The sequence below is a fragment of the Aegilops tauschii genome, chromosome 4 (assembly GCF_002575655.3).
Source record: "Aegilops tauschii subsp. strangulata cultivar AL8/78 chromosome 4, Aet v6.0, whole genome shotgun sequence".
NCBI classification, from domain to species: Eukaryota; Viridiplantae; Streptophyta; class Magnoliopsida; order Poales; family Poaceae; genus Aegilops; species Aegilops tauschii.
In genome coordinates, this window is record NC_053038.3 from 406,438,010 (window position 1) to 406,463,092 (window position 25,083).

Below are 25,083 nucleotides of genomic sequence, written 5' to 3' on the forward strand. Positions count from 1 at the left end.
CCGGTTGTGTTAGGTCAGCCCATAGGAACACCTGGGAGCAACATCCGGGCCAAACCCACAGCAAGATCCCCTCCGTGTAGACTCGACGCGTCCGTTTCCCCCCTCTAGGTGCCGGCGGCGGCGCCGTCCGTGAGGGGGGCCACACCCCGGAGACGCGTGCCGCCTCTTCAGACATGCCACCACACCACCCTGCATGTACGAGGGCCCGGTGTGACGCTCCGGTGGCATTGCTACCCCCCCCCTAGGGCCCCTGTCCCGCCTAACCCTGGAGCGGTTGACCACGAGATCTAACCCTTTAACTTTCCACGGACGGGCTTTGACCAGTGGACCTCTCCACCCAGTTGTGTTAGGTCAGCCCATAGGGACACCTGGGAGCAACATCCGGGCCAAACTCACAGCAAGATCCCCTCCGTGTAGACCCGACACGTTTGTTTCCCCCCTCCAGGTGCCGGCGGCGGCGCCGTGCATGAGGGGGGCCACACCCCGGAGACGCATGCCGGGCGTTTGCAACCGCCACAACACTTTACGACTTGTGAGAGGCTGTGTACACAAGATTGACGGCATGCTAGCCCCCGGAGGCCGCCGGCCACAGTCGTAGACATGCGAAGGGCAATCCGTGTAGAGAGAAGTGTTCAGAAACTTCTCCATCACCAAAAAATTATGAAAAATTACCATCATTCCTATAGCACATGGACCCACGTCGTGTAAAAAACTCATAATTTTATCGCGCTCTGAGTATTTAATAATATTCACGCCGCACAGTTACCGCAGAACGTCTACTACTGTGTCATCGTCGTCCGTGAGGGGGGCCACACCCCGGAGACGCGTGTCGCCTCTTCACACATGCCACCACACCACCAGGCATGTATGAGGGCCCGGTGCGACGCTTCGGTGGCATTCCTACCCTCCCAGGGCCCCCGTCCCGCCTAACCCAGGAGCGGTTGACCACGAGATCTAGCCCTTTGACTTTCCACGGAAGAGCTTTGACTAGTGGACCTCTCCACCCGGTTGTGTTAGGTCAGCCCATAGGGACACCTGGGAGCAACATCCGGGCCAAACCCATAGCAAGATCCCCTCCGTGTAGACCCGACGCGTCCGTTTCCCCCCCTCCAGGTGCCGGTGACGACGCCGTCCGTGAGGGGGGCCACACCCCGGAGACGCGTGCCGGGCATTTCCAACCGCCACAACACTTCCAGACTTGTGAGAGGCCCCGTACGCAAGATTGGCGGCATGCTAGCCCCCGGAGGCCGCCGGCCAAAGTCGTGGACATGCGAAGGGCAATCCGCGTAGAGGGAAGTGTTCGGATACTTCTCCATCACGAAAAATTATGAAAAATTACCATCATTCATATAGCACATGTGCCCACGTCGTGTAAAAAACTCATGATTTTATCGCGCTCCGAGTATTTAATAATATTCACGCCGCACCGTTAGTGCAGAACGTCTATACTGTGTCATCGCCGTCCGTGAGGGGGCCACACCCCGGAGACACGTGTCGCCTCTTCACACATGCCACCACACCACCAGGCATGTATGAGGGCCCGGTGCGACGCTCCGGTGGCATTCCTACCCTCCCAGGGCCCCCGTCCCGCCTAACCCAGGAGCGGTTGACCACGAGATCTAGCCCTTTGACTTTCCACGGACGGGATTTCACCAGTGGACCTCTCCACCCAGTTGTATTAGGTCAGCCCATAGGAACACCTGGGAGCAACATCCGGGCCAAACCCACAGCAAGATCCCCTCCGTGTAGACTCAACGCGTCCGTTTCCCCCCTCCAGGTGCCGGCGGCGGCGCCGTCCGTGAGGGGGGCCACACTCCGGAGACGCGTGCCGCCTCTTCAGACATGCCACCACACCATCCCGCATGTATGATGGGCCGGTGTGACGCTCCGATGGCATTGCTACCCCCCACCCAGGGCCCCCGTCCCGCCTAACCCTAGAGCGGTTGACCACGAGATCTAGCCCTTTGACTTTCCACTGACGGGCTTTGACCAGTGGACCTCTCCACCCGGTTGTGTTAGGTCGGTCCATAGGGACACCTGGGAGCAACATCCGGGCCAAACCCACAGCAAGATCCCCTCCGTGTAGACCCGACGCGTCCGTTTCCCCTTCCAGGTGTCGGCGGCGGCGCCGTCCGTGAGAGGGGCCACACCCCAGAGACGCGTGCCGCCTCTTCAGACGTGCCACCACACCACCCCGCTTGTATGAGGGCCCGGTGCGACGCTCCGGTGGCATTGCTACCCCCAGGGCCCCCGTCCCGCCTAACCCTGGAGTGGTTGACCACGAGATCTAGCCCTTTGACTTTCCACGGACGGGCTTTGACCAGTGGACCTCTCCATCCGGTTGTGTTAGGTCAGCCCATAGGAACACCTGGGAGCAACATCCGGGCCAAACCCACAGCAAGATCCCCTCCGTGTAGACCCGACGTGGCCGTTTCCCCCTCCAGGTGCCGGCGGCGGCGCTGTCCGTGAGGGGGGCTACACCCCGGAGATGCATGCCGCCTCTTCAGACATGCCACCACACCACCCGGTTGTGGTAGGTCATCCCATATATAGAAACACTTGGGAGCAACGTCCCCTCCGTATAGACCCGATGCGGCTGTTTCCCCACTCCAGGTGCCGGCCGGCACCGCCGCCGTTCGTGAGGGGGGTCACACCCTTCCGTACAGAACCAAAAAATAATGTATGTGTGCTTATATTAACACATGTTACATGTAAGTTAGTCAAATAATAATACGTAAAAAAAATAAAAATATAGCTATGAAAAAAAGCAAATATATATATATACTGCGGCCAGGGCAGATGGACGGCGCGCCGCGGATCGATGACGTGTCATCTATGCCGACGGCAGCCGTCGGTATAGGTCTTGGTCGATGCGCTTTGGATCAATGACGTGGCACCTGTATCTATGCCGACGGCCGCCCGTCTCCGCCGTCGGCATATATCCGACGCCGTTAGCCGCCCGCACGTGCGTGGTCGGCGGGCCCGCAGCTATGCCGACGGCCAATATATGCCGACGGCAGCTGTAGGCGTAGTCTGGGCTATGCCGACGGCAGCTGTAGGCGTAGCCGGGGATAGCCCGACGGCCATTGTATGCCGACAGCCTGGACTCAGCTGTCAGTATAGCATGGAGTAGGCCGACGGGGCTGTCGGCATACATTTGGCCGTCGGCATCGAGCCCTGTTCCAGCAGTGTTGAGGGTTAATGACTACAGATTGGAAGGTTTTCCGGACACAAAAACATATTGTTGTCTTTTGCACTCGTATTGTTGTTAGGTGATCTTAAGAACCCACTAACCACCTTAAGAAAAATAAGCCGAAAATAAGAACCCACTGACCAACCACAAAACAGATTATGCACGCAAAGAAGGCAGCAGCGTGCAAACAATGGATTTCCATAGGTCTCGTGGCGCATTTTGTGACTTGGGCACATACTGAATAGTGAATACAGTCAGCTGATCCCATCCACTTGATCGCATACGGATGAGCACAGACGGATCATTTGAGGCGACTCGAGAACGCGCGCGTGGGGACACGTAGGCTTTGATACATTGCATGCATGCACCTACCAGCACCAGAGACGTCGTAGCATAAAGACACCGAGTCATGGCCTGCATGGATGACAAGATAAGCAACGGCTTTGCTGTCTATCGAGACGAAGAAACGAAGAAGATAAGCAAGAGAAAACTCGCTAGTACCGCCAGCTCAAAAGAGGTGCGTGGGGCCGTGCCGCCGCGGAATTTTATTTATCAAGGAAAGAAGCAAAATGCAACCAAGTTCGAAGACCTTCAACGACCCCAACCGGCTAGCGAAAGTAGTGGTGCCAAGCTCCTACCTGGAAAACTTGTAGAATTCATATGAGAGTTTTGGTTGATACAACTAGGGCTGGATTAAAACTCAAAACTCATAGACTAAACAAGTAGCTCATGACTTGACTCGACTCAAACTCGTTAACTAAGAGTAAAACCAGGTTTTAATCTAAGATCATTAATTTAAGGATTCAAGCTAACGAGTTAGTCCGGTCACAATAAGAGTATCATAGGTAGTATCATGCATGTTAACTATGCATTTTAGGTGAAGTTGCATACAATTAAATGAGAAAAGAGATGGTTGAGTATCATGATACGATACCATATCATATTAAATGACGTACTAGTATGTGTCATGCATGGCAATAAATGACATTTCTGTGACACAAGTTATGGTACTATGCATTGTGAAGGTAGTATGGACCTTTCCCATCGTGACCAAGATTATTTCCTCGCAAAAAAAACTCGTTAAGCTCATTAATGAGAAGAGACATTAGATTATTAAGTATCAATATTGTTGTTGATTATTGTTATTTATGAAGTGCATCAAGTATTCATTTAATGCAAATTGTTGATCGTTGTATGACGAAAAGTTTATGCCTACAAATATATATTTCTAGGTTAAATATTCTTAAAAGAAATGGATTCCAAGAAGGATTTACAACGATTCTGTACTAAACTATGAGCTCTTCCTCCTCTTTGAAGTGACCTCACAGACGGGGGTGTCTTCGGCTGCCGCGACTTCCATGGCCATGCAGTCGATGAACGCATGTGCGCCTTGGATGTAGGATGAGGCCAAAATCTTGACCCGCGGTATTCATTTCTGCACAAACGGTCGTCGACTTGCGGTCAAAGTACTTGAGGGTCGGGTAGGCGAGCGCCACCGTCGACTGATTTTGCCTTATGGCGCACATCGTCCTCAACCCATTCAGGGAAGTCTCACGCCCTCTCCTAGCACTCTCTCTCGGTGCGGTCCTCTTCGGTCTTGCCAGGGAAAGGTCCATGTGGCCGCACCGACATGGTAACGGTGGAAGAGAGAATGAGGGGTGGTGGCCGACAAAGGGAGACGATGGGATGAGTGTGCCGATGTCGTGGAAGAGGGTGGATGTGGTGGTGTCGAGATGGGGGTTTATATACCCGCAAATGGGTGCGCTTGGGTGGGAAACGAGGGGAGGGGGATTCGCCATGTGCGGGTGGGAAACAAGTGCGAAATGCAGCGACGATCATTAATTAACGCTCTTCCTAGTGGATAAACGGATATTCGCAGGGACGGAAGCGGCAATTGTACGTACGGCAACGCCATTGATGGGGTTGTGCGGGGGACTAAGAGGTTGTGCTAAAACTTCACCGCGCGAGCAATCGTGGATGGAGGTCCTTCCATATCAACGCCCCCAGCCTCCAAATGTGAAGGCTCGCGGACTGAACATGGAGCACGCTCCATAAATTATGCAGGACGATAAGCGGACGACGACTTTGTTAGAGTTACACTTCCTACCAAAATGACCATATCGACAAGTTACGATATCAATCAGAATGATATACCACTAAAAAGATCAGACTGATACAACGACAATGCTAGAATTGCTAGGGCCATGGGGCATGGTGAATCCCGGCACTTGTCGGCCGGCAGGAGGGCACCATTTTTAGATGTTTCTTTGAGCTTAGTTAGGGTTTGTGTCCTGCTCAGGAAGACGAGACGACGACGGCTCCCTGAAGATGGAATAAGGTTCTCCCCGCTCATGTCGGTGGTGTGTCTAGCATCATCGGATGGCGTGTGGATGTCTGTCTCTGGCATATCTCGCAGGATTCGGTCAGGGGTTGTCTTCGGTGGATCTGCTCAGATACGGTCTTCAATCATCTACCTTCATGCGTCTTCTGGTTGGATCCTTCCGATCTATATTTATCTTCATCGGCGGTGGTTGTTGTTCTGGTACGCTGGTCCTATGGGGCCTTGACACGACGACTTCCCGACTATCTACTATAACAAGTTATGCCCGCCTCCGACAAGGGAGGGGCGGTGACGACAGCGCGCCTTCAGCTCACTTCAATTCTTGTAATTGTCGCTAGGTGGTCTATGGATTTGACTGTATTTTTTTATTATTTCTGGTGTTCATTGTATTGCCATAATATTATAGACGTATAGATTGGATAATGGCGTTTTGGAGGCCGAGCTCCATGGAGGCCTTTATTTTTGAAAAAATCAAATTCAAACTTTTATGTTTCAAAAAATTCTGAAAAAATATGCATGTATGTAAGGATGTAACCCACATGTGTGTAAAATTTCATGATGAAATACATTGAAATGCAACATGTACAAAAAAGACAAATTCATGGTCTGGGAGGATGAATAGTATCATGTGTTAAACAACCCCAGATTTGTCTTTTTTGCACAGCCCTCATTTCAACATGTTTGCCCTGAAAATTTACACACATGTGTGTTATGCCTTCATGTATACCAGTAAAAAAAATTAGAATTTTTTGAAATGTAAAAAAATATGAATTTCGATGAAATTTGAATTTTGAATATGGAGGCCTCCAGTGAGCTCGGTCACCAAAGGCAATTTCCGTATAGATTGGAAGTTTTTTTGGAAAAAAAAAAAAAGCTTGGCAGACGCCATCACGCCTTACACGCGGCAGAGCAGCGCGACTACGACTTCCTCGTTCCCAGGAGGTGCCGTGCCAGGCGCGGCTGTACTCTGTCACTGCCTCGCGGGGTCCACTCAGTGCCTGGGCCCACGGGTCAATTGCCATCTCCGTCGATGGTTTTGTCTCGATCCAGGAAAAGCAAGTTTGCTGCTCCTAGAGCTTTGGCGCACGCTCGATCCCCCGTAACAGGAGTCCCGTAACAGGGCACAGTCTTTGTCAAACATTGCCAAATATCTTTGCCAAACATTACCGTATCCTGCTAATGCATGTGTTAATTCGCCATAAAAAACCAATGCATGTGTTTCCTAAACCAATGCATGTGGCCTTCTATAAGGGTAGGATACAGCAGGGCAAATCGAACACTTGCCAAATTCTCCACGACCTATATAGAAACCTCTTTACGAACACTTGCCATTTTAACCCACTGCCACTGGTATAGGTGCCGACGTGCTGTGCTCGCTTGCAAACCATTGCTCTCTTGAACAACTTTGGCGAGCGATCCAGCTAGCGGGCCGGCCGGACGTGCGTGCGTGCATGGCTGTGCTGTCGTCTGCGAAGCGCGCCCTCCCGTGGGGCCGCACCTCGGCCGGCGGGGTCATCGGCGGCCTCCGAGCTCTACTCGGGACGGTGCGTACCCGCGCGCTTCTCGTGCTTTTGCAGTTGAGATCCCCGTCACAAAGCATGGCCGCCGGGCCTGGCGCTTTTACTCTTCTTGTTTCCGTTGCGGAGAAGAGCATTTTCCCGTCTACTAAGATTTATCCATGGCCACGATGCTCTCCCGTCCCGCCTCCATGAGGATGAGGATGACGATGAGGTCGATCGGAACTCACAGTAGGCGCCTTCTCGGTGTGCAGGACGGAGGCGGCGGCCGCTCTCTTCTCCCGTCCCGGTGGAAGTCGTCGCAGCCGCAGCTGGACCCCGTCGACAGGTGCGTGAGTGACATGCAGCAGGTTCATCGTAAATTACTTTCCGTGGTTGGTTTCGATTCGTTCGCAGTTCGATCGCCAATGGCTTTTACCATTTTGTGCCGTTCGTCGCACTCAAACTCAATGCTTGTGCCGTCGCCACCGGGGCATCCGTGTGCGGTTTGGCTTGGCTGCATGCAGGTCCGACGAGGAGGGCGGCGGCGACATCGACTGGGACAACCTCGGCTTCGGGCTGACCCCGACCGACTACATGTACGTCATGCGGTGCACGCAGGAGGAGGGCGGCTTCTCCCGCGGCGAGCTCGCCCGCTACGGCAACATCGAGCTCAGCCCCTCCTCCGGCGTCCTCAACTACGGGCAGGGGCTGTTCGAGGGGCTCAAGGCGTACCGGAGGGCGGACGGGCCCGGGTACACGCTGTTCCGGCCGGAGGAGAACGCGCGGCGGATGCAGCACGGCGCCGGGCGCATGTGCATGCCTTCCCCGTCCGTCGAGCAGTTCGTGCACGCCGTCAAGCAGACCGTCCTCGCCAACAAGCGCTGGGTACGTGGTCAGCATCGATTTGTTCCTTTATTCACGTGACGTGAGTGCACGCCATGCTCATGAGCCCTCCATGGCTGACCTCCGCACTGCAACCACCCCTCGCGTACGTTGGTTTCAGGTGCCACCGCAAGGAAAGGGAGCGCTGTACCTCAGGCCGCTGCTCATCGGGAGCGGGGCGATCCTCGGGCTGGCGCCGGCGCCCGAGTACACCTTCATGATCTACGCCGCGCCCGTGGGCACATATTTCAAGGAAGGCATGGCGGCGATAAACCTGCTGGTCGAGGAGGAGATCCACCGCGCCATGCCGGGCGGCACCGGCGGGGTCAAGACCATCTCCAACTACGCGCCGGTGAAAATCCTTTAGCCGGTAACTTCTTCTTCAGGTGAATTTCCAGAAAATGTGACTGACCGACCGGTGTTTTTATCCCATCGTCAGGTGCTCAAGGCGCAGATGGACGCGAGGAGCAAGGGGTTCGCGGACGTGCTGTACCTGGACTCGGTCCACAAGAGGTACGTGGAGGAGGCCTCCTCCTGCAACCTCTTCGTCGTGAAGGGCGGCGCCGTCGCGACGCCGGCGACGGCGGGGACCATCCTGCCGGGGGTCACGCGCAGGAGCATCATCGAGCTCGCCCGAGACAGCGGCTACCAGGTCGATCGATCACTCCACTCCACTCCGCCGCTACTGTCCATCACCCAACTGTGCCGATGACAACGAACTGAAGCTTGTGTTGTGTGCTGTCGAGCAGGTGGAAGAGCGCCTCGTCTCCATCGACGATCTGATCAGTGCAGACGAAGTGTTCTGCACGGGAACGGCCGTCGGCGTCACCCCGGTGTCCACCATCACCTACCAAGGGACAAGGTAAGTCGATCTCATGCAACTCGTCCGCTGAGCCGGGGCAAAAAGATCCAAGATGTCTGCGCGATTCAGTGCTGAGATGTGTACTGATTTTTGGGCGTGCGTGCAGGTACGAGTTCAGGACCGGAGAAGACACGCTGTCGAAGAAGCTGTACACGACTCTGACGTCGATCCAGATGGGCCTGGCGGAGGACAAGAAAGGATGGACGGTTGCGGTTGATTGATTAGGATAACAGCGTGGGCGCATGCGGCGCCGGAAGCATTCATCAGCATTTCTTATCATGTCTTGCCAATGTGAATAATAATAGTCATGGTGATGATATCTCGGGGATGTCTCGGCCCCCAAGGGCGATGGTCTCTCTGATGCTACTGGTTTCTTGGAAAATATGGAAAGAGAGAAATGCACGGGTGTTCCGTAACAACGCAGTTCGTCATGGGTGTTCTTGTTGCTCGAACTAAAGAGGAAGCTTCTCTGTGGGGTGGTGCCTAGCCGGGGTGAAATTTTTGTGTAATATTATGCCGCAAGAGTGAGGCTTGTAATTCGGCCCGAGGCCTAGACTCTAAAAAACTTTTTATTCAATGAAAATGGTAAGCCTTTTGCCTTGTTTTTTTTTTAAATGATGATGATATCTCGTGTTAGAAGATACGTATCCCAGTCTTCAGCGAGTTCAAATTTGAGCACGGAAAAAAGGCCAATGTTGATCCTGCTTGACACTTACGAATTTGCCAAATACTCCTTTCGTTCTTAAATATTTATCATTTTAGAGATTTTAAATGGACTGCCACATGTAGTCACTTGTTGAAATCTCCAGAAAGACAAATATTTAGCAACGGAGAGAGTAGATCCTTTTCATTAGCAAGTTCAAATTTGGGCACGCAAAGTAGCTAACGTTGATCCTGACTGACACCAACCATTTGCCAAATAGATCGTTTTCATGCATGACAACCTGGCAGTCGCATCGAAGTTACAGTTACAGAGACATTGCATGGAGACTCGATGTATTTTCATAGTTTGATACGTTCACGTTGTTGCTCTCTGACAATTTACAGAGACCAACAAGTGTGGTTTTTCTGGTGGCGCAGCAGGCCAAACAACAAGCAAACAACGGCACGATGCGGCACATGCCACATGGTAGGCAGGAAAGAAACGTATGCCAAAGTGCAAGTAGTCCATTTTTCTTAGGCTCCACGTACGCATTGCCAATCCAGACCCAACAAGCACGTTTACGGGATTTTTCTTCTTTTTTAAATCGTGGGAGGAACTCAATACGAAAACAGCACGGATCTGTCTTTTTGTTCAGCAGATCTGATCTGATCTGATCTGATCGGGGGACAGGATGATGTGTCAGCCAAGTTGTCGCAGTGCAGTGTGTGGTATCACCCATCTCCAGCGACAAATTGATCAAACGTCCCCGCATGCTGCTCTCGAAGCAGGATAGGATCACCTATTCCTCATTCTTCGCAATCATGCTTTGCATGATTACACAACTTGTCATCGTCTCCCATAATGTCGTCGGATCTCAAAATGACCTCTGGAGATTCTTAGCAAGTGTGCAAACAACGGCAAAAATCAGGCATGAAGCACTCAAAATGACCTCTCCACATCCTTCCTAGCACCTTCTTGTCTTGCAGCAAAGTAAAAAAATTTGTTACCTCTGGAGATGGTCTTGACAAAGGTAATACGATTGCAACGATACTACCCTATGTTGTACCCATGTCCATTGATTTTATAGTTGCATGCAAGAGCTTCATCCACACACAACCTTGCAAACAATAGACTACTCCAGCACGTTCATGTCATTGTGAAACCCTAGCATGTCAAAGAAAGAGTATCAAATCCAATGATCTTGTGATGAAACTGCTTCAAGAATGATAATGAGCTTTTCCTTTGCTGAGCATATGGGCAGTTTTTACATTTTTATGCAATCCATGGATTCGAGCACACCTGAAACCACGGGCGAAGCTTCAGCAAGGCTGAAAGGGCCATGGCCCGCCCTGGGCTGGAGCAAAAAAGGGTTCTACATGAAGTTCGGCCCACAATAATGTGTTGATTTTTAATTTGGTAGCACTCTTTGTACTCCGGCCCGCCCAGCCTTTTATTGGTAGCTCCGCCACTGCCTGAAACTCTCTTCCACTACCATGAGCTTTGTTGTGTCTTCGTTATTTAGTTCTCTTAAAGTACTCTCATCCAAACACCTTGACCACTACATTAGCAAATCTGACCATGGCTTCGAGGATGTGCTCTTAGAAATCTAAAGGTACTCATTCCGGTGGTCTGCGATTGTTCCATACCAACCATTCTCGTAGCAGTCGTGCACTTCTGGAGATCAGAGAACCCAATGTAGCCAACAGAATCCTTCTTGAGCTCGAAGTAATCATCATAAGCTCTGACATCTTCCATGATGCGCAAGAACAATGGTCGATGCATCCAATATCGACGATGAAAATAGTGGTCGAATAGCGCATCGGGGACAAAGTAGTCCTCGTAGAGATCAACATGTTCTGGTTCCGACGCCGATTCAACACTATCTCCCAACGTTGAAACCTTGAAGTTGAGAACATGCTCCTCCGCATGCTCTATTTCGTCAAAAAGCATCATTCCTGGCGGTTGCCGCCGTGGCGGCCTTGACGAAGAGGAGGCTAGGTGGAGCGACGAATGTCCGGCAAAGGCCTGGGCAATGTCCAGGGGGATTGATGCGGCAAATTGTGAAAATACACCAGCGTCAGGGTTTTGGGTGGGTCCGGACCATCATAGGCCGACGTGGTTGGGGTCGAACTTAGGACATTGTGGACGTTTTGGACCGGTCCGGCCCAAAATGGGCAGCTGCGATGAAGGCCCAAAAATTTACAGACATCTGGTCCAAACATAAAACATATGGGGGAGATTTGGGCGTCCGCGTCGGAGAAGGCCTGTGGATGGTGCAGTATATACACTATCCTCCATCTTCTAGCTTCACATGTCATCAGTCAATTGACAAGATGAAATGATCTGCTACTCACATAAAGAAAAGATTATTGAGAAGTAGATAAAGGCAAACAATAAAATATCTCTCTGCTTTATTTATTGAGGGGTCAGGCCCTTTATATAGCAGACAAGACTTGACAAGTCAGTAATTTTATTCAAACAGTTTTGCTAAAGCACATCTAGATGTGTCATAAGCATTGCACATCTAAATCCTATGTCATTGACTTATGCAGAGATTTCTGTGGGTATCTTTATTCAAACTCTCATAGGATCTTTAAACTGGACTCTTTTCTAAGAGACATGCTTAATCAACTGGGACTCTAGGTAAGGGATAAGCTCCACATTTGATGGGCTGGCCCATACAACTGAAGGCATATCATGGTCCATAACAGAGTTCAGCCTAACATGGTATACAGTGGTCTGATTTGAAACGCACACAACACAGCTCACGATCAGTAGACAAGGAACACCACCTTAGTCCACTAGTTAGAACAGCAGGCGCAATTCATTAGTAGCACAACAAAGATGTACAATTTAGCTAGGACGAATCAACATGGGCACCGATGCAGCAATTCAGAACATTCCAAAAGCAGGATCAGCACCCAACGGAGATACTATACACGTTCCTCGATCCATTCGGACTACCAACACAGCACATTTTCAACAACTACCAACACAGGAAAAATGTCATCGTGCGAGAGATTAGCTGCACCTTCATAGATCAGAACTCCGCTTCAGGAGGTGCACGGTAATACGCGGGGACGGTAGCAGGGAAGAACATTTGCCTCACACCTTCAGCTTTGATGATTGGGAAGATGATACCACATGCACCCTGCAGTTGTGAACGGTGTTTATTAGCAAAGGTAGGAAAAGGCAAAAAATGTGCAGCTTTATCAAACAATAGATCATAACATCCAAAGATGGCCAGTCTCCAGTAAATTTTGCTACAGCAGGAGCATATTCTACATATTACCCCCAAACCATGTACTCAAAGATGATGAATATAATGGATGCCAAAACTTTATGAAACCAGGTACTAACATACATGGCTGTGTGCATCTTGTGATGCAGAGGCCGGGGTACTCCCCTTTTAAAAATAAGGTACTAACATACAGCAGTTATGCAAACAAGTATGCCAACAGTAGTAGCATGGATGTAGCAGTGCAGAGCCAACATGAATTTTGACAAAACAGAAATTATTTCATGAATCATATTAAATACTCTGGAGCAAATGCAAATGAGCACAAAAGATAGAAAACAGCTAGTTCCGTTCCTTCTAATCACTGCCTTCATGTTAGTACTTTAGTCTAAACCATTATCATATATATGAAATCATTGAAGATCGGGGGACTTACCGAAATCAATCTCGCTCCAGTCCACAATCGTTTAGGTGAAGGAAGGGGGAGCATCAGTCGTCCAACACCGAAGATAGCAACAGCAAAGAAGTGTGCAACCAAACTCAATGGCCGAGGATTAAGACCAGAGAGTAGAGCAATGGGCCCATTTGAACAGACACCTCCAAGGCTCAAGTAATCAAAACAAGCTTGGCGCATCTCATCCCTAGCCTTGTCAGGTGAGGAACTGAAGACTTTGTACAGAGCACCAGCCAATGTGTTTATTGTAGAAGCAACCGGCTGAATAAGTTACAGAACTGAGTTAAAAAAAACTGTATTACACTACACTGGAAAAAGTTAGGCATAAACTGCAATATGAAGACTGACCTTCCGCAGAGTATAGAATGACTCTAGGTATTTGCAGAGGGCAGAGGCATCATGCAGATTGCGAAGAGGCTTGATAAGATTACGCAGGACAACTATATCTGATAATGCAACAGTCATTCCTCCACCAGTTAAAGGGTGTCGCATATTGAAAGCGTCTCCCATCAAAAGTGCACCAGGTGTTGGGTGTGGTGCAGCTGGCATGCTCCTATTTGGCATTGTTCTTATGCTTCCCTTATCAATTGCTGCTATAAAAGAATCATAGATTTGTGGAGGAATCTGAGAAATGACAACATCAGATATCCATTAAAATCTCGTTACAGAAATCAGGCAGTTGAAATTACACTTAGGACAAGATCAACTGCAAGATTACCTGAGGTGCAACCACGGTCTTGAGATAATTTGCCATTTCACCACTTGCTATGGAAGGCACCTTCTGACCAGGGACATCTACCAAACAGCGAACCTCGGTGCTGCTTATCGGGTAAAATAGGATGGGAGAAGGATTGGCCAAGATAACATGGCCATGGTTCGCATGAGGAAGTTCACAATTCTCCAGGACCAGGCCAACAAAGCAAGACGGCACCTCAACCTAAGCACAAAATTACATTATATCAGTACAGTAAACCCAAAAAAGGTAATCAGCAGTGAGTATAATGTGAGAACTGTACCTTTGGGGAGCAAAGGGCACGTCTTAAGTTCGAAAAGCAGCCATCACATACAATTGTCAATGGTGCATAAGCTTTTAGTTCTTCACCTGACTTGATCTTGTATTGCACACCCTTAACTGTACCATTTTCTTCAAGCAAAGATGTAACTGTTCCTTGCTCCAGTTGGACACTGTAAATCCAATAGTATGTCAAACATTATTCTCAGTTGCAAGTGCAGGCGTGTAAACAGTTAGATTTATGTGAAGCTAACCCGTTTAAAATGTATAGGATTTTTTTGAAAAGAACATGAGAGCAAATACACCAAATACAAGAACTTACACACAAGCAGAATTGAACCATTGCAAAGGGCCGCACAGTATTATCATTCTAATGCATGGCTTATGGGTAAAATGAACTTGTCACGTAGAAGGATACCAGATGAAAACTAGACAAAGAAGTATACCAAATAAGTACTAAAGACATCTCATATGGACGATGAGGTATTACTTGGGCAAAGATGCAGCCTTTTCACGCATCCTCTGTATGAACCGTCCATTGTGAAAGCTCCTGCCAGCCACATCTGAATGGAACTTCTCCAAGGGGTAAGAAAGTTTTGTGTTCTTCCCATCTTTGAATAATGCATAACCAAGGACACGCTGTGCATCAATTTCATCAACGCAGTCTGGGTAAAATCAAATAGTCAGTATACATTGCCTATGGTTCGGTTAGGAAACCCATTTTGAGCAGGAGAGAGCAAAGCTTACCCTGCAGACCCAATTCCATCAATTTCAGGTAGCCTCCGGGTTGTAACAATTCACCCACAATTCTATCGGGCTCTGTAAGGTCTCTCTCTATAACATGCACCCGTCGGCCATCCTGTGTCACCAAAAAATAAAGCAGGATTTAAGCAAAAAAAATCCAAGATAACAGTAATGCACCATTTGATCATGATGAGCAAGAGAATTGCATTGTTATTAGTTATATCCAAATCCAGATGAAACTAGGGTCATCACGGTAATACTCCTTCCAGGTATATACTGTATTTTCATGAGGATCTGTATCTTACCACTCTCGGCTGGTACACAACCTGACAATTATAAAAGGAACTTCCTTCCTTAATTTGTTGTCTAAACTATCGCTCACTGTGTGGAGCTATTACGAACAAAGCCAAAAGAATCAAGTTCAATAACTCGTTCAACATTTTCCTATTAATGATATATCATTGTCGGAGTAGCTGTAAGCCACAGAAGAAAATTAAGTGGGTCCTCAAAGTAGTTGGGCATTTCATTAATGGTGCAAAGCTAGAGGACATCAAGTCTCTGTTGGAGCAGATTGAACGAGAGGGCATGGAAAAGACTAGAGAAAGAGAGAAGATAATACAGATGACTCTTCCTCCTCTTTGCCCATTTATGAGTAATTTACAGTTCTGTCACCCACATGTTCTCATTCATTTAGTCAGAAAGAAAATAAGTAATTTCAGCAGAACTTGCAAGGCAGCCCCGGCATGATTTTTGTAAGGCAAATAACAAATTTATTACTCCCTCCGTTGTTGTACAATTAATATGGATCGGAGGGAGTAAAACAAAATTCTTGTGTGTATTATTCTCCCACCGTTCTTTCCCCTCTTTTCTGTTCCTCCAAGCGTGCCATGCCCACCAGAAAGCAGGAATTGGTTGATGCGTGGACACAGGGTGGTAAATTTTGTACCACGGCTTTTTGGAAGAGATTTTTTTCCCTATTTAGAGTTGCATGACATGATATTTAGGCAACACCTTCTCAGCACCATACGAATTCTACGTCCCCAACGCAGACAAATAACAGACTTCGCTTTCACCTAGGGTGGAAACATGCAAAAAAGGAGGTTGCAACGAATCACAATTATTCCCTGCATGCATCTGTCCCAGATCAAGAGCCGTCACATGAATTGCGTGCACCCACCCCAGATCAAAAGCCGTTACATGACCTTTTTTAACGAAAAGGTGGCTAGGAATCGATGATAGCATGACAGAGCAGTTGCCTTCCTGAAACTGAATCGAGAGGTGTTTTGTTGTTAGATTGTCTACTTGATCCTTCGGAAAATTCATGGTGGAATTTTGATCCCTGCGCTGTCGAATACCAGTTCAATCTCGGGTTCTCCTTTGAATACAAATTCGGTCTTCGTTCTTGCAAGGAACGAGAACCACAAGTTTCCAGTCTAAAAGAAACAGGAGCTTCCTGCCTAACCAGCGGAACGCGAGGACGGAGAAGTAAGCAAGGAAAAAACATGTCACCTTTCCGAGCGTGTAGGCGAGGGCAGATCCGGCGACCCCGGCTCCGACGATGATGACGTCCGTCGGGCCGTCGACTGCCGCGCTCCATGCGCCGTCAGCGACCTCGCAGCCGTCCTCCGGCGCGGGGATCCCTTCGAGCGGGGCCCTGCGGCGGCGCTGGCGCTGGCGCCCCAGCGCGACGGCTACGAGGACCGCCGCGAGGAGCGTGGCCACGGCGACGCCAACGAGCTGCCAGACGCCGGCGGCCGCAGCCATGCCGCAATGGGGGCCTGCTCCTGGGGTCGTCGTTCCTCGGGGGTTTCTCAACGCGGCGCCGCGTGTTCGTTGGGTTTGCGTGTGGGTTCTCTCGGGCCAGGGGCGAGGGGAGAGAGGGTGATGCGTGCGGGGAGGAGACGGAGCGGGGGGGGGTGCCGGGCGGTGGGATTGGGACGAGAGACGAGACGAGAGGCGGCCGCTTGGAGTTGGAGATTGTTCCGTTTTTTATGGGGCGGAGGGGGGAGGGAGATCGCTCTCTCCGCCCTGTCTGTCCGTGTAGCTGGCTGTCTCTTCGCTGGATTTTTCTCGTGTTTTCTCTTGGAATATGTTCGTTCTCTTCTCTTGAGAGAACTAGTAGTATTTTTTTGTTGCATTTGTGGCGATCAGTTTGTAATTTATTTTGCAATAAGATTTTATTATTATAATATTAACACATGAGGACGAAAACAACGCCACGGTCCGTATCATGGGTCCATATGTGGGTATGCTTAGCAGCTGGCCTGACTTGAGTATATATAAACCATGCATCTCTCAAATTTTGAATGAAGAAGATTTGTAGGTACGTACACTACTTCCAAGCATTTTAAGGAGGAAGAAGACGCTCGATGTGGGTTGTTGAGTAGGAGTAGCACCCAGTACTCCTAGTACATTTACTATACTACGCTACGCTGAAACATCATTGACGAGTGAAACGTGCACACATAACCGACCCGGCCCACCGGACTATAGAAGAAGAAGAAACAATGGCGGATCCCGTGGGAATATTGGATGCGCGAGGGAGAAGGCACGCTGTCACGCGAAACGGTCCAGAAACGCTCCACGACAGCTCTGACGTGCGTCCGTGGCTGGCACCGTGCCAGTTCACGTGCCGTCAGCGGTGGGGTCGCAGCCCAAGCATCTCGCCTGACGCTGGATCGATCGCATCCTCGTCTGCCGCCGGTGCGAGACGGTTTCGTGCCGTCCGTTTTCCGGCAGGCGCCATCTCAGCTCCGGGTCACGGGACCACGGGACGCAGATCTTCAAGGCGTACCCTTAAACTTTCATTAAAGTGCTTCCTCAAAAAAAAAACTTTCATTAAAGTATCTTCAACAGAGGCTGTAAAAAACGCGCGCGTGGTAAAAGAAGATTTTAGCGCGCGCGAGACGGTTTCGCGTGCTTCAACGGAGGCGGAAAAATCAGGCGCGTTGGAACAATTGCGCGCGCCGGGGAAAAAGCGGGCGGTCGCGCGCTCGATTTGGCGCTCCGCTTCTGGCGCGCCTATAAACTACAGCGCCCGCCACGCACCGTTCCATTGCTATCCACATCGCCACGCGCCTTCTGTCGCTCTCTCCTCGCTCCCTCTACCGCTTTCTCGCCTCACTGCCGACGTGCCATCACCGCGTCACCATGCCGCCGCGCCGCTGGGGAGCTTCGGGCTACCGCGGCGTCCGTGTGCGCCCGTCCGGCACCTACTCGGCACCTTCGACACCGTCCACGAGGGCGCCCGCGTGTACGACGCTGCGGCGTGGCGCCTCTGGCGCTCCCGTTGGGACATGAACTTCCCGGACGTGACGACGCGGGAGCGGGCGCAGGAGTTGGTGCCTACCCCGCGGCTTATCACCGACGAGGATCGTCGCGAGAACCGAAGGCAGGAGCGCCATCTCAGCCTGGCCGAGATGGACGAGGAAGCCATGGCATTGTGGCGCCAACGCTTCCCGCAAGACGTCATCAACGAGCAACAGTTCTTCGCCGAGAGGAGGGTGGAGCGAGCCGCCTATCGCGAGGACAGGCGAACGCGAAAGGCGGCCGCTAAATTCAACATCGCGCTAGGAGATGCGTCGTCCTAGGGCTCCAACGGCGAGCGGTTCCTTGAGGCCTACATTCAGACGTCGGAGGAGGACTTCACCGAGGCGGAGTCCGAGGCGGAGGATGACGAGTAGTAGTAGTTTTTCGTTTTATCTATCTATCTAGTAGGAGGCTATGAACTATCTATGCATTATCTATGTATCGTAGGAGGAGGCTATGAACTATCTATACTATCTATCGTTTATCTGCGTACTATCGGAGCCAAATTTGTATTGAGAATCGTAGTGCAAAAAAGAAGAAATATAGCGCGTTTGCTGAAGCGGCTCGCGCGCGCTAAACTTTGCAGCGGCCGCTGGAGCAAGCGCTCCGCGCCGCGCAAAAACTCGCAAACAGCACGCTGCAAACGCTTTTTTAGCGTGTCGCGCGTTTGCGCGTGATGAAAATATGCATGCCCTAGAGGCAATAAATGGTTATTATTATATTTCCTAAATCATGATAAAGGTTTATTATTCATGCTAGAATTATATTGACCGGAAACTTAAATGCATGTTTGGATACATAAACAAATACCGTGACCTTAGTGAGCCTCTACTAGACTAACTCGTTGATCAAAGATGGTTAAGGTTTCCTAACCATAGACATGTGTTGTCATTTTATAACGGGATCACATCATTAGGAGAATGATGTGATGGACAAGACCCATCCGTTAGCTTAGCATAATGATCGTTCAGTTTATTGCTATTGCTTTCTTCATGTCAAATACATATTCCTTCGACTATGAGATTATGCAACTCCCGGATGCCGGAGGAATATCTTGTGTGCTATCAAACGTCACAACGTAACTGGGTGATCATAAAGATGCTCTACAGTTATCTCCGAAGGTGTTTGTTGAGTAGGCATAGATCAAGATTAGGATTTGTCACTCCGAGTATCGGAGAGGTATCTCTGGGCCCTCTCGGTAATACACATCATAAGCTTGCAAGCAAATGACTAAAGAGTTAGTCACGAGGTGATGTATTACGAAACGAGTAAAGAGACTTGCCGGTAACGAGATTGAACTAGGTATGAAGATACCGACGATCGAATCTCAGGCGAGTAACATACCGATGGACAAAGGGAATTATGTATGTTGTCATAACGGTTCGACCGATAAAGATCTTCCTAGAATATGTAGGATCCAATATGGGCATCCAGGTTCCGCTATTGGTTATTGACCGGAGAGGTGTCTCGGTCATGTCTACATAGTTCTCGAACTCATAGGGTCCACACGCTTAATGTTCGTTGACGATATAGTGTTATATGAGTTATATGTTTTGGTGACCGAATATTGTTCGGAGTCCTGGATAAGACCACGGACATGGCGAGGAGTCTCGAAATGGTCGAGAGGTAAAGATTGATATATAGGACGATGGTATTTGGACACGAAAGTGTTTCGGGACTTACCGGTAAGGAATCGGGTCACCGGAAGGGGTTCTGGGCACCCCCCCGGCAAGATATGGGCCTTATGGGCCAAAGGAGGGAACAGACCAGCCCACAAGGGGGCTGGTGCGTGTTGGAAATATGCCCTAGAGGCAATAATAAATTGGTTATTATTATATTTCCTTGTTCATGATAATCGTTTATTATCCATGCTAGAATTGTATTGATAGGAAACTCAGATACATGTGTGGATACATAGACAACACCATGTCCCTAGTAAGCCTCTAGTTGACTAGCTCGTTGATCAATAGATGGTTACGGTTTCCTGACCATGGACATTGGATGCCGTTGATAACGGGATCACATCATTAGGAGAATGATGTGATGGACAAGACCCAATCCTAAGCCTAGCACAAGATCGTGTAGTTCGTTTGCTCAGAGCTTTTCTAATGTCAAGTATCATTTCCTTAGACCATGAGATTGTGCAACTCCCGGATACCGTAGGAATGCTTTGGGTGTGCCAAACGTCACAACGTAACTGGGTGGCTATAAAGGTGCACTACGGGTATCTCCGAAAGTGTCTGTTGGGTTGGCACGAATCGAGACTGGGATTTGTCACTCCGTGTAAACGGAGAGGTATCTCTGGGCCCACTCGGTAGGACATCATCATAATGTGCACAATGTGACCAAGGAGTTGATCACGGGATGATGTGTTACGGAACGAGTAAAGAGACTTGCCGGTAACGAGATTGAACAAGGTATCGGGATACCGACGATCGAATCTCGGGCAAGTAACATACCGATAGACAAAGGGAATTGTATACGGGATTGATTGAATCCTCGACATCGTGGTTCATCCGATGAGATCATCGAGGAGCATGTGGGAGCCAACATGGGTATCCAGATCCCGCTGTTGGTTATTGACCGGAGAGTCGTCTCGGTCATGTCTGCATGTCTCCCGAACCCGTAGGGTCTACACACTTAAGGTTCGGTGACGCTAGGGTTATAGAGATATTAGTATGCGGTAACCCGAAAGTTGTTCAGAGTCCCGGATGAGATCCCGGACGTCACGAGGAGTTCCGGAATGGTCCGGAGGTAAAGATTTATATATGGGAAGTCTTGTTTTGGTCGCCGGAAAAGTTTCGCACTTTATCGGTATTGTACCGGGAGTGCTGAAAGGGGTCCGGGGGTCCACCAAGGGGGTCCACCAGCCCCGGGGGGCCACATGGGCTGTAGGGGGTGTGCCTTGGCCTATATGGGCCAAGGGCACCAGCCCCAAGAGGCCCATGCGCCAAGAGATAAGAAAAACGGAGAGTCCTAAAGGGAAGGCACCTCCGAGGTGCCTTGGGGAGGAAGGACTCCTCCCTGGCCGCACCCTTCCTTGGAGGAAGGGCCAAGGCTGCGCCCCCCCTCTCCCTTGGCCCTATATATAGTGGGGGGAGGGAGGGCAGCAAAATCCAAGCCCTGGCGCCTCCCTCTCCCTCCCGTGACACCTCTTCCTCCCCGCTTGCGCTTGGCGAAGCCCTGCCGGGATCCCGCTACTTCCACCACCACGCCGTCGTGCTGCTGGATCTCCATCAACCTCTCCTCCCCCCTTGCTGGATCAAGAAGGAGGAGACGTCCCCGCTCCGTACGTGTCTTGAACGCGGAGGTGCCGCCCGTTCGGCGCTAGGATCATCGGTGATTTGGATCACGACGAGTACGACTCCATCGACCCCGTTCTCTTGAACGCTTCCGCTCGCGATCTACAAGGGTATGTAGATGCACTCCTTCCCTCTCGTTGCTAGTAAACTCCATAGATTGATCTTGGTGATGCGTAGAAAATTTTGAATCTCTGCTACGTTCCCCAACAGTGGCATCATGAGCTAGGTCTATGCGTAGTTTCTATGCACGAGTAGAACACAAAGTAGTTGTGGGCGTAGATGTTGCCAATTCTTCTTGCCGCTACTAGTCTTATCTTGTTTCGGCGGCATTGTGGGATGAAGCGGCCCGGACCGACCTTACACGTACGCTTACGTGAGACAGGTTCCACCGACTGACATGCACTAGTTGCATAAGGTGGCTAGCGGGTGTCTGTCTCTCCCACTTTAGTCGGAACGGATTCGATGAAAAGGGTCCTTATGAAGGGTAAATAGAAATTGGCATATCACGTTGTGGTCTTACGTAGGTAAGAAACGTTCTTGCTAGAAACCTATACAAGCCACGTAAAAACTTGCAACAACAATTAGAGGACGTCTAACTTGTTTTTGCAGCATGTGCTATGTGATGTGATATGGCCAGAAGATGTGATGAATGATATATGTGATGTATGAGAATGATCATATTCTTGTAATAGGAATCACGACTTGCATGTCGATGAGTATGACAACCGGCAGGAGCCATAGGAGTTGTCTTTATTTTTTGTATGACCCGCGTGTCATTCAATAACGCCATGTAAATTACTTTACTTTATTGCTAAGCGCGTTAGCCATAGAAGTAGAAGTAATCGTTGGCGTGACAACTTCATGAAGACACGATGATGGAGATCATGATGATGGAGATCATGGTGTCATGCCGGTGACAAAGATGATCATGGTGCCCCGAAGATGGAGATCAAAGGAGCAAAATGATATTGGCCATATCATGTCACTATTTGATTGCATATGATGTTTATCATGTTTACATCTTATTTGCTTAGAACGACGGTAGCATAAATAAGATGATCCCTCACTAAAAATTTCAAGAGATGTGTTCCCCCTAACTGTGCACCGTTGCGAAGGTTCATTGTTTCGAAGCACCACGTGATGATCGGGTGTGATAGATTCTAACGTTCGAATACAACGGGTGTTGACGAGCCTAGCATGTACAGACATGGCCTCGGAACACATGCGAAACACTTAGGTTGACTTGACGAGCCTAGCATGTACAGACATGCCTCGGAACACAAGAGACCGAAAGGTCGAACATGAGTCGTATAGCAGATACGATCAACATGGAGATGTTCACCGATGATGACTAGTCCGTCTCACGTGATGATCGGACACGGCCTAGTTTGACTCGGATCATGTATCACTTAGATGACTAGAGGGATGTCTATCTGAGTGGGAGTTCAATAATCTGATGAACTTCATTATCATGAACATAGTCAAAAGGTCTTTACAAATTATGTCATACGCTTTAGTTCTACTGTTTAAGATATGTTCCTAGAGAAAATTTAGTTGAAAGTTGATAGTAGCAATTATGCGGACTGGGTCCGTGAACTGAGGATTGTCCTCATTGCTGCACAGAAGGCTTATGTCCTTAATGCACCGCTCGGTGTGCTGAACCTTAGCGTCGTCTGTAGATGTTGCGAAACATCTGACATACACGTGTTGATGACTACGTGATAGTTCTAATGGTTTAGAATTGTGGCACCAAAGATGTTTGTGAAACGTCGCAGAACATATGAGATGTTCCGAAGACTAAAATTGGGATTTCAGACTAGTGCCCACGTCAAGAGGTATGATACCTCTGACAAGTTTCTTAAGCCTGCAAACTAAGGGAGAAAAGCTCAATCGTTGAGCATGTGCTCAGATTGTCTGAGTACCACAATCGCTTGAATCGAGTGGGAGTTAATCTCCCAGATGAGATAGTGATAGTTCTCCATAGTCACTGCCACCAAGCTAGTAGAGCTTCGTGATGAACTATAACATATCAGGGATAGTTATGATGATCCTTGAGCTATTCATGATGTTTGACACCGCGAGAGTAGAAATCAAGAAGGAGCATCAATTGTTGATGGTTAGTAAAACCACTAGTTTAAGAAGGGCAAGGGAAAAAGGAATACTTCATGAAACAGCAAGTCGTTTGCTGCTCTAGTGAAGAATCCCAAGGTTGAACCCAAACCCGAGACTAAGTGCTTCTGTAATGAGGGGAACGGTCACTGAAGCAGTACTACCCTAGATACTTGGTAGATGAGAAGGCGGGCAAGGTCGACAGAAGTATATTGGATATACGTTATATGAATGTGTACTTTACTAGTACTCCTAGCAACACTAGGGTATTAGATACCGGTTCGGTTGCTAAGTGTTAGTAACTCGAAATAAAAGCTGCGGAATAAATGGAGACTAGCTAAAGGTGAGATGACGATGTGTGTTGGAAGTGTTTCCAAGGTTGATGTGATCAAGCATCGCATGCTCCCTCTACCATCGAGATTGGTGTTTGTGTTGAGCATAAACATGATTGGATTATGTTTATCGCAATACGGTCATTCATTTAAGGAGAATAATGGTTACTCTTTTTATTTGAATAATACCTTCAATGGTCTTGCACCTAAAATAAATGGTTTATTGAATCTCGATCGTAGTGATACACATGTTCGTGCCAAAAAGATATAAAATAGTAATGATAGTTCCACATACTTGTGGCACTGCCATTTGAGTCATATTGGTATAGAACGCATGAAGAAGCTCCATGTAGATGGATCTTTGGACTCACTCGTTTTTGAAAAGATTGAGACATGCGAACCATGTCTATTGGTATATATGCATGAAGAAACTCCATGCAGATGGATCGTTTGGACTCACTTGATTTTGAATCACTTGAGACATGCAAATCATACCACATGGGCAAGATGACTGAAAGTCCTCGTTTTCAGTAAGATGGAACAAGAGAGCAACTTATTGGAAGTCACGCATTTTGATATATGCAGTCCAATGAGTGCTGAGGCATGCAGTGGATATCGTTATGTTCTTACTTCACAGATGATTTGAGTAGATGCTGAGTGTATTTACTTGATGAAACACAAGTCTGAATTATTGAAAGGTTCAAGTAATTTCAGAGTGAAGTTGAAGATCGTTGTGACAAGAGGATAAATGTCTGTGATATGATCATAGAGATGAGTATCTGAGTTACGAGTTTGGCACACAATTAAGACATTGTGGAAAGTGTTTCACAATTAATACCGCCTGGAACACCATAGTGTGACGGTGTGTCCGAACATCATAACTGCACCCTATTGGATATGGTGGATACCATGATGTCTCTTATCGAATTACCACTATCGTTTATGGGTTAGGCATTAGAGATAACCGCATTCACTTTAAAAGGGGCACCACACAATTCCGTTGAGACGACACCGTTTAGAGAAACCTAAGTTGTCGTTTCTTAAAAGTTTGGGGCTGCGACGCTTATGTGAAAAAGTTTCAGGCTGATAAGCTCGAACCCAAAGCGGATAAATGCATCTTCATAGAATACCCAAAAACAGTTGGGTATACCTCCTATTTCAGA

At 48.9% G+C, this 25,083-nt stretch overlaps 2 protein-coding genes across 2 annotated transcripts; one reads left to right on the forward strand and one right to left on the reverse strand.

Moving 5' to 3' along the window:
- Nucleotides 1–6,768: 6,768 nt before the first annotated feature.
- LOC109744476 (branched-chain-amino-acid aminotransferase 2, chloroplastic) lies at nt 6,769–9,392 on the forward strand. The gene is made up of 7 exons (XM_020303602.4): nt 6,769–7,078; nt 7,306–7,379; nt 7,558–7,918; nt 8,037–8,267; nt 8,355–8,567; nt 8,665–8,777; nt 8,884–9,392. Exons 1-7 carry the CDS (start codon nt 6,986–6,988, stop codon nt 8,996–8,998), a joined length of 1,200 nt encoding a protein of 399 aa, XP_020159191.1. The 5' UTR covers nt 6,769–6,985; the 3' UTR covers nt 8,999–9,392.
- Nucleotides 9,393–12,195: 2,803 nt separating this feature from the next.
- Nucleotides 12,196–16,952, reverse strand: LOC109744486 (squalene monooxygenase SE1). Its single transcript, XM_020303613.4, has 8 exons — nt 16,378–16,952; nt 14,872–14,983; nt 14,615–14,789; nt 14,129–14,297; nt 13,831–14,049; nt 13,461–13,736; nt 13,095–13,373; nt 12,196–12,571 (listed from the first exon to the last, which is right to left on the reverse strand). Exons 1-8 carry the CDS (start codon nt 16,630–16,632, stop codon nt 12,461–12,463), a joined length of 1,596 nt encoding a protein of 531 aa, XP_020159202.1. The 5' UTR covers nt 16,633–16,952; the 3' UTR covers nt 12,196–12,460.
- Nucleotides 16,953–25,083: the final 8,131 nt, after the last annotated feature.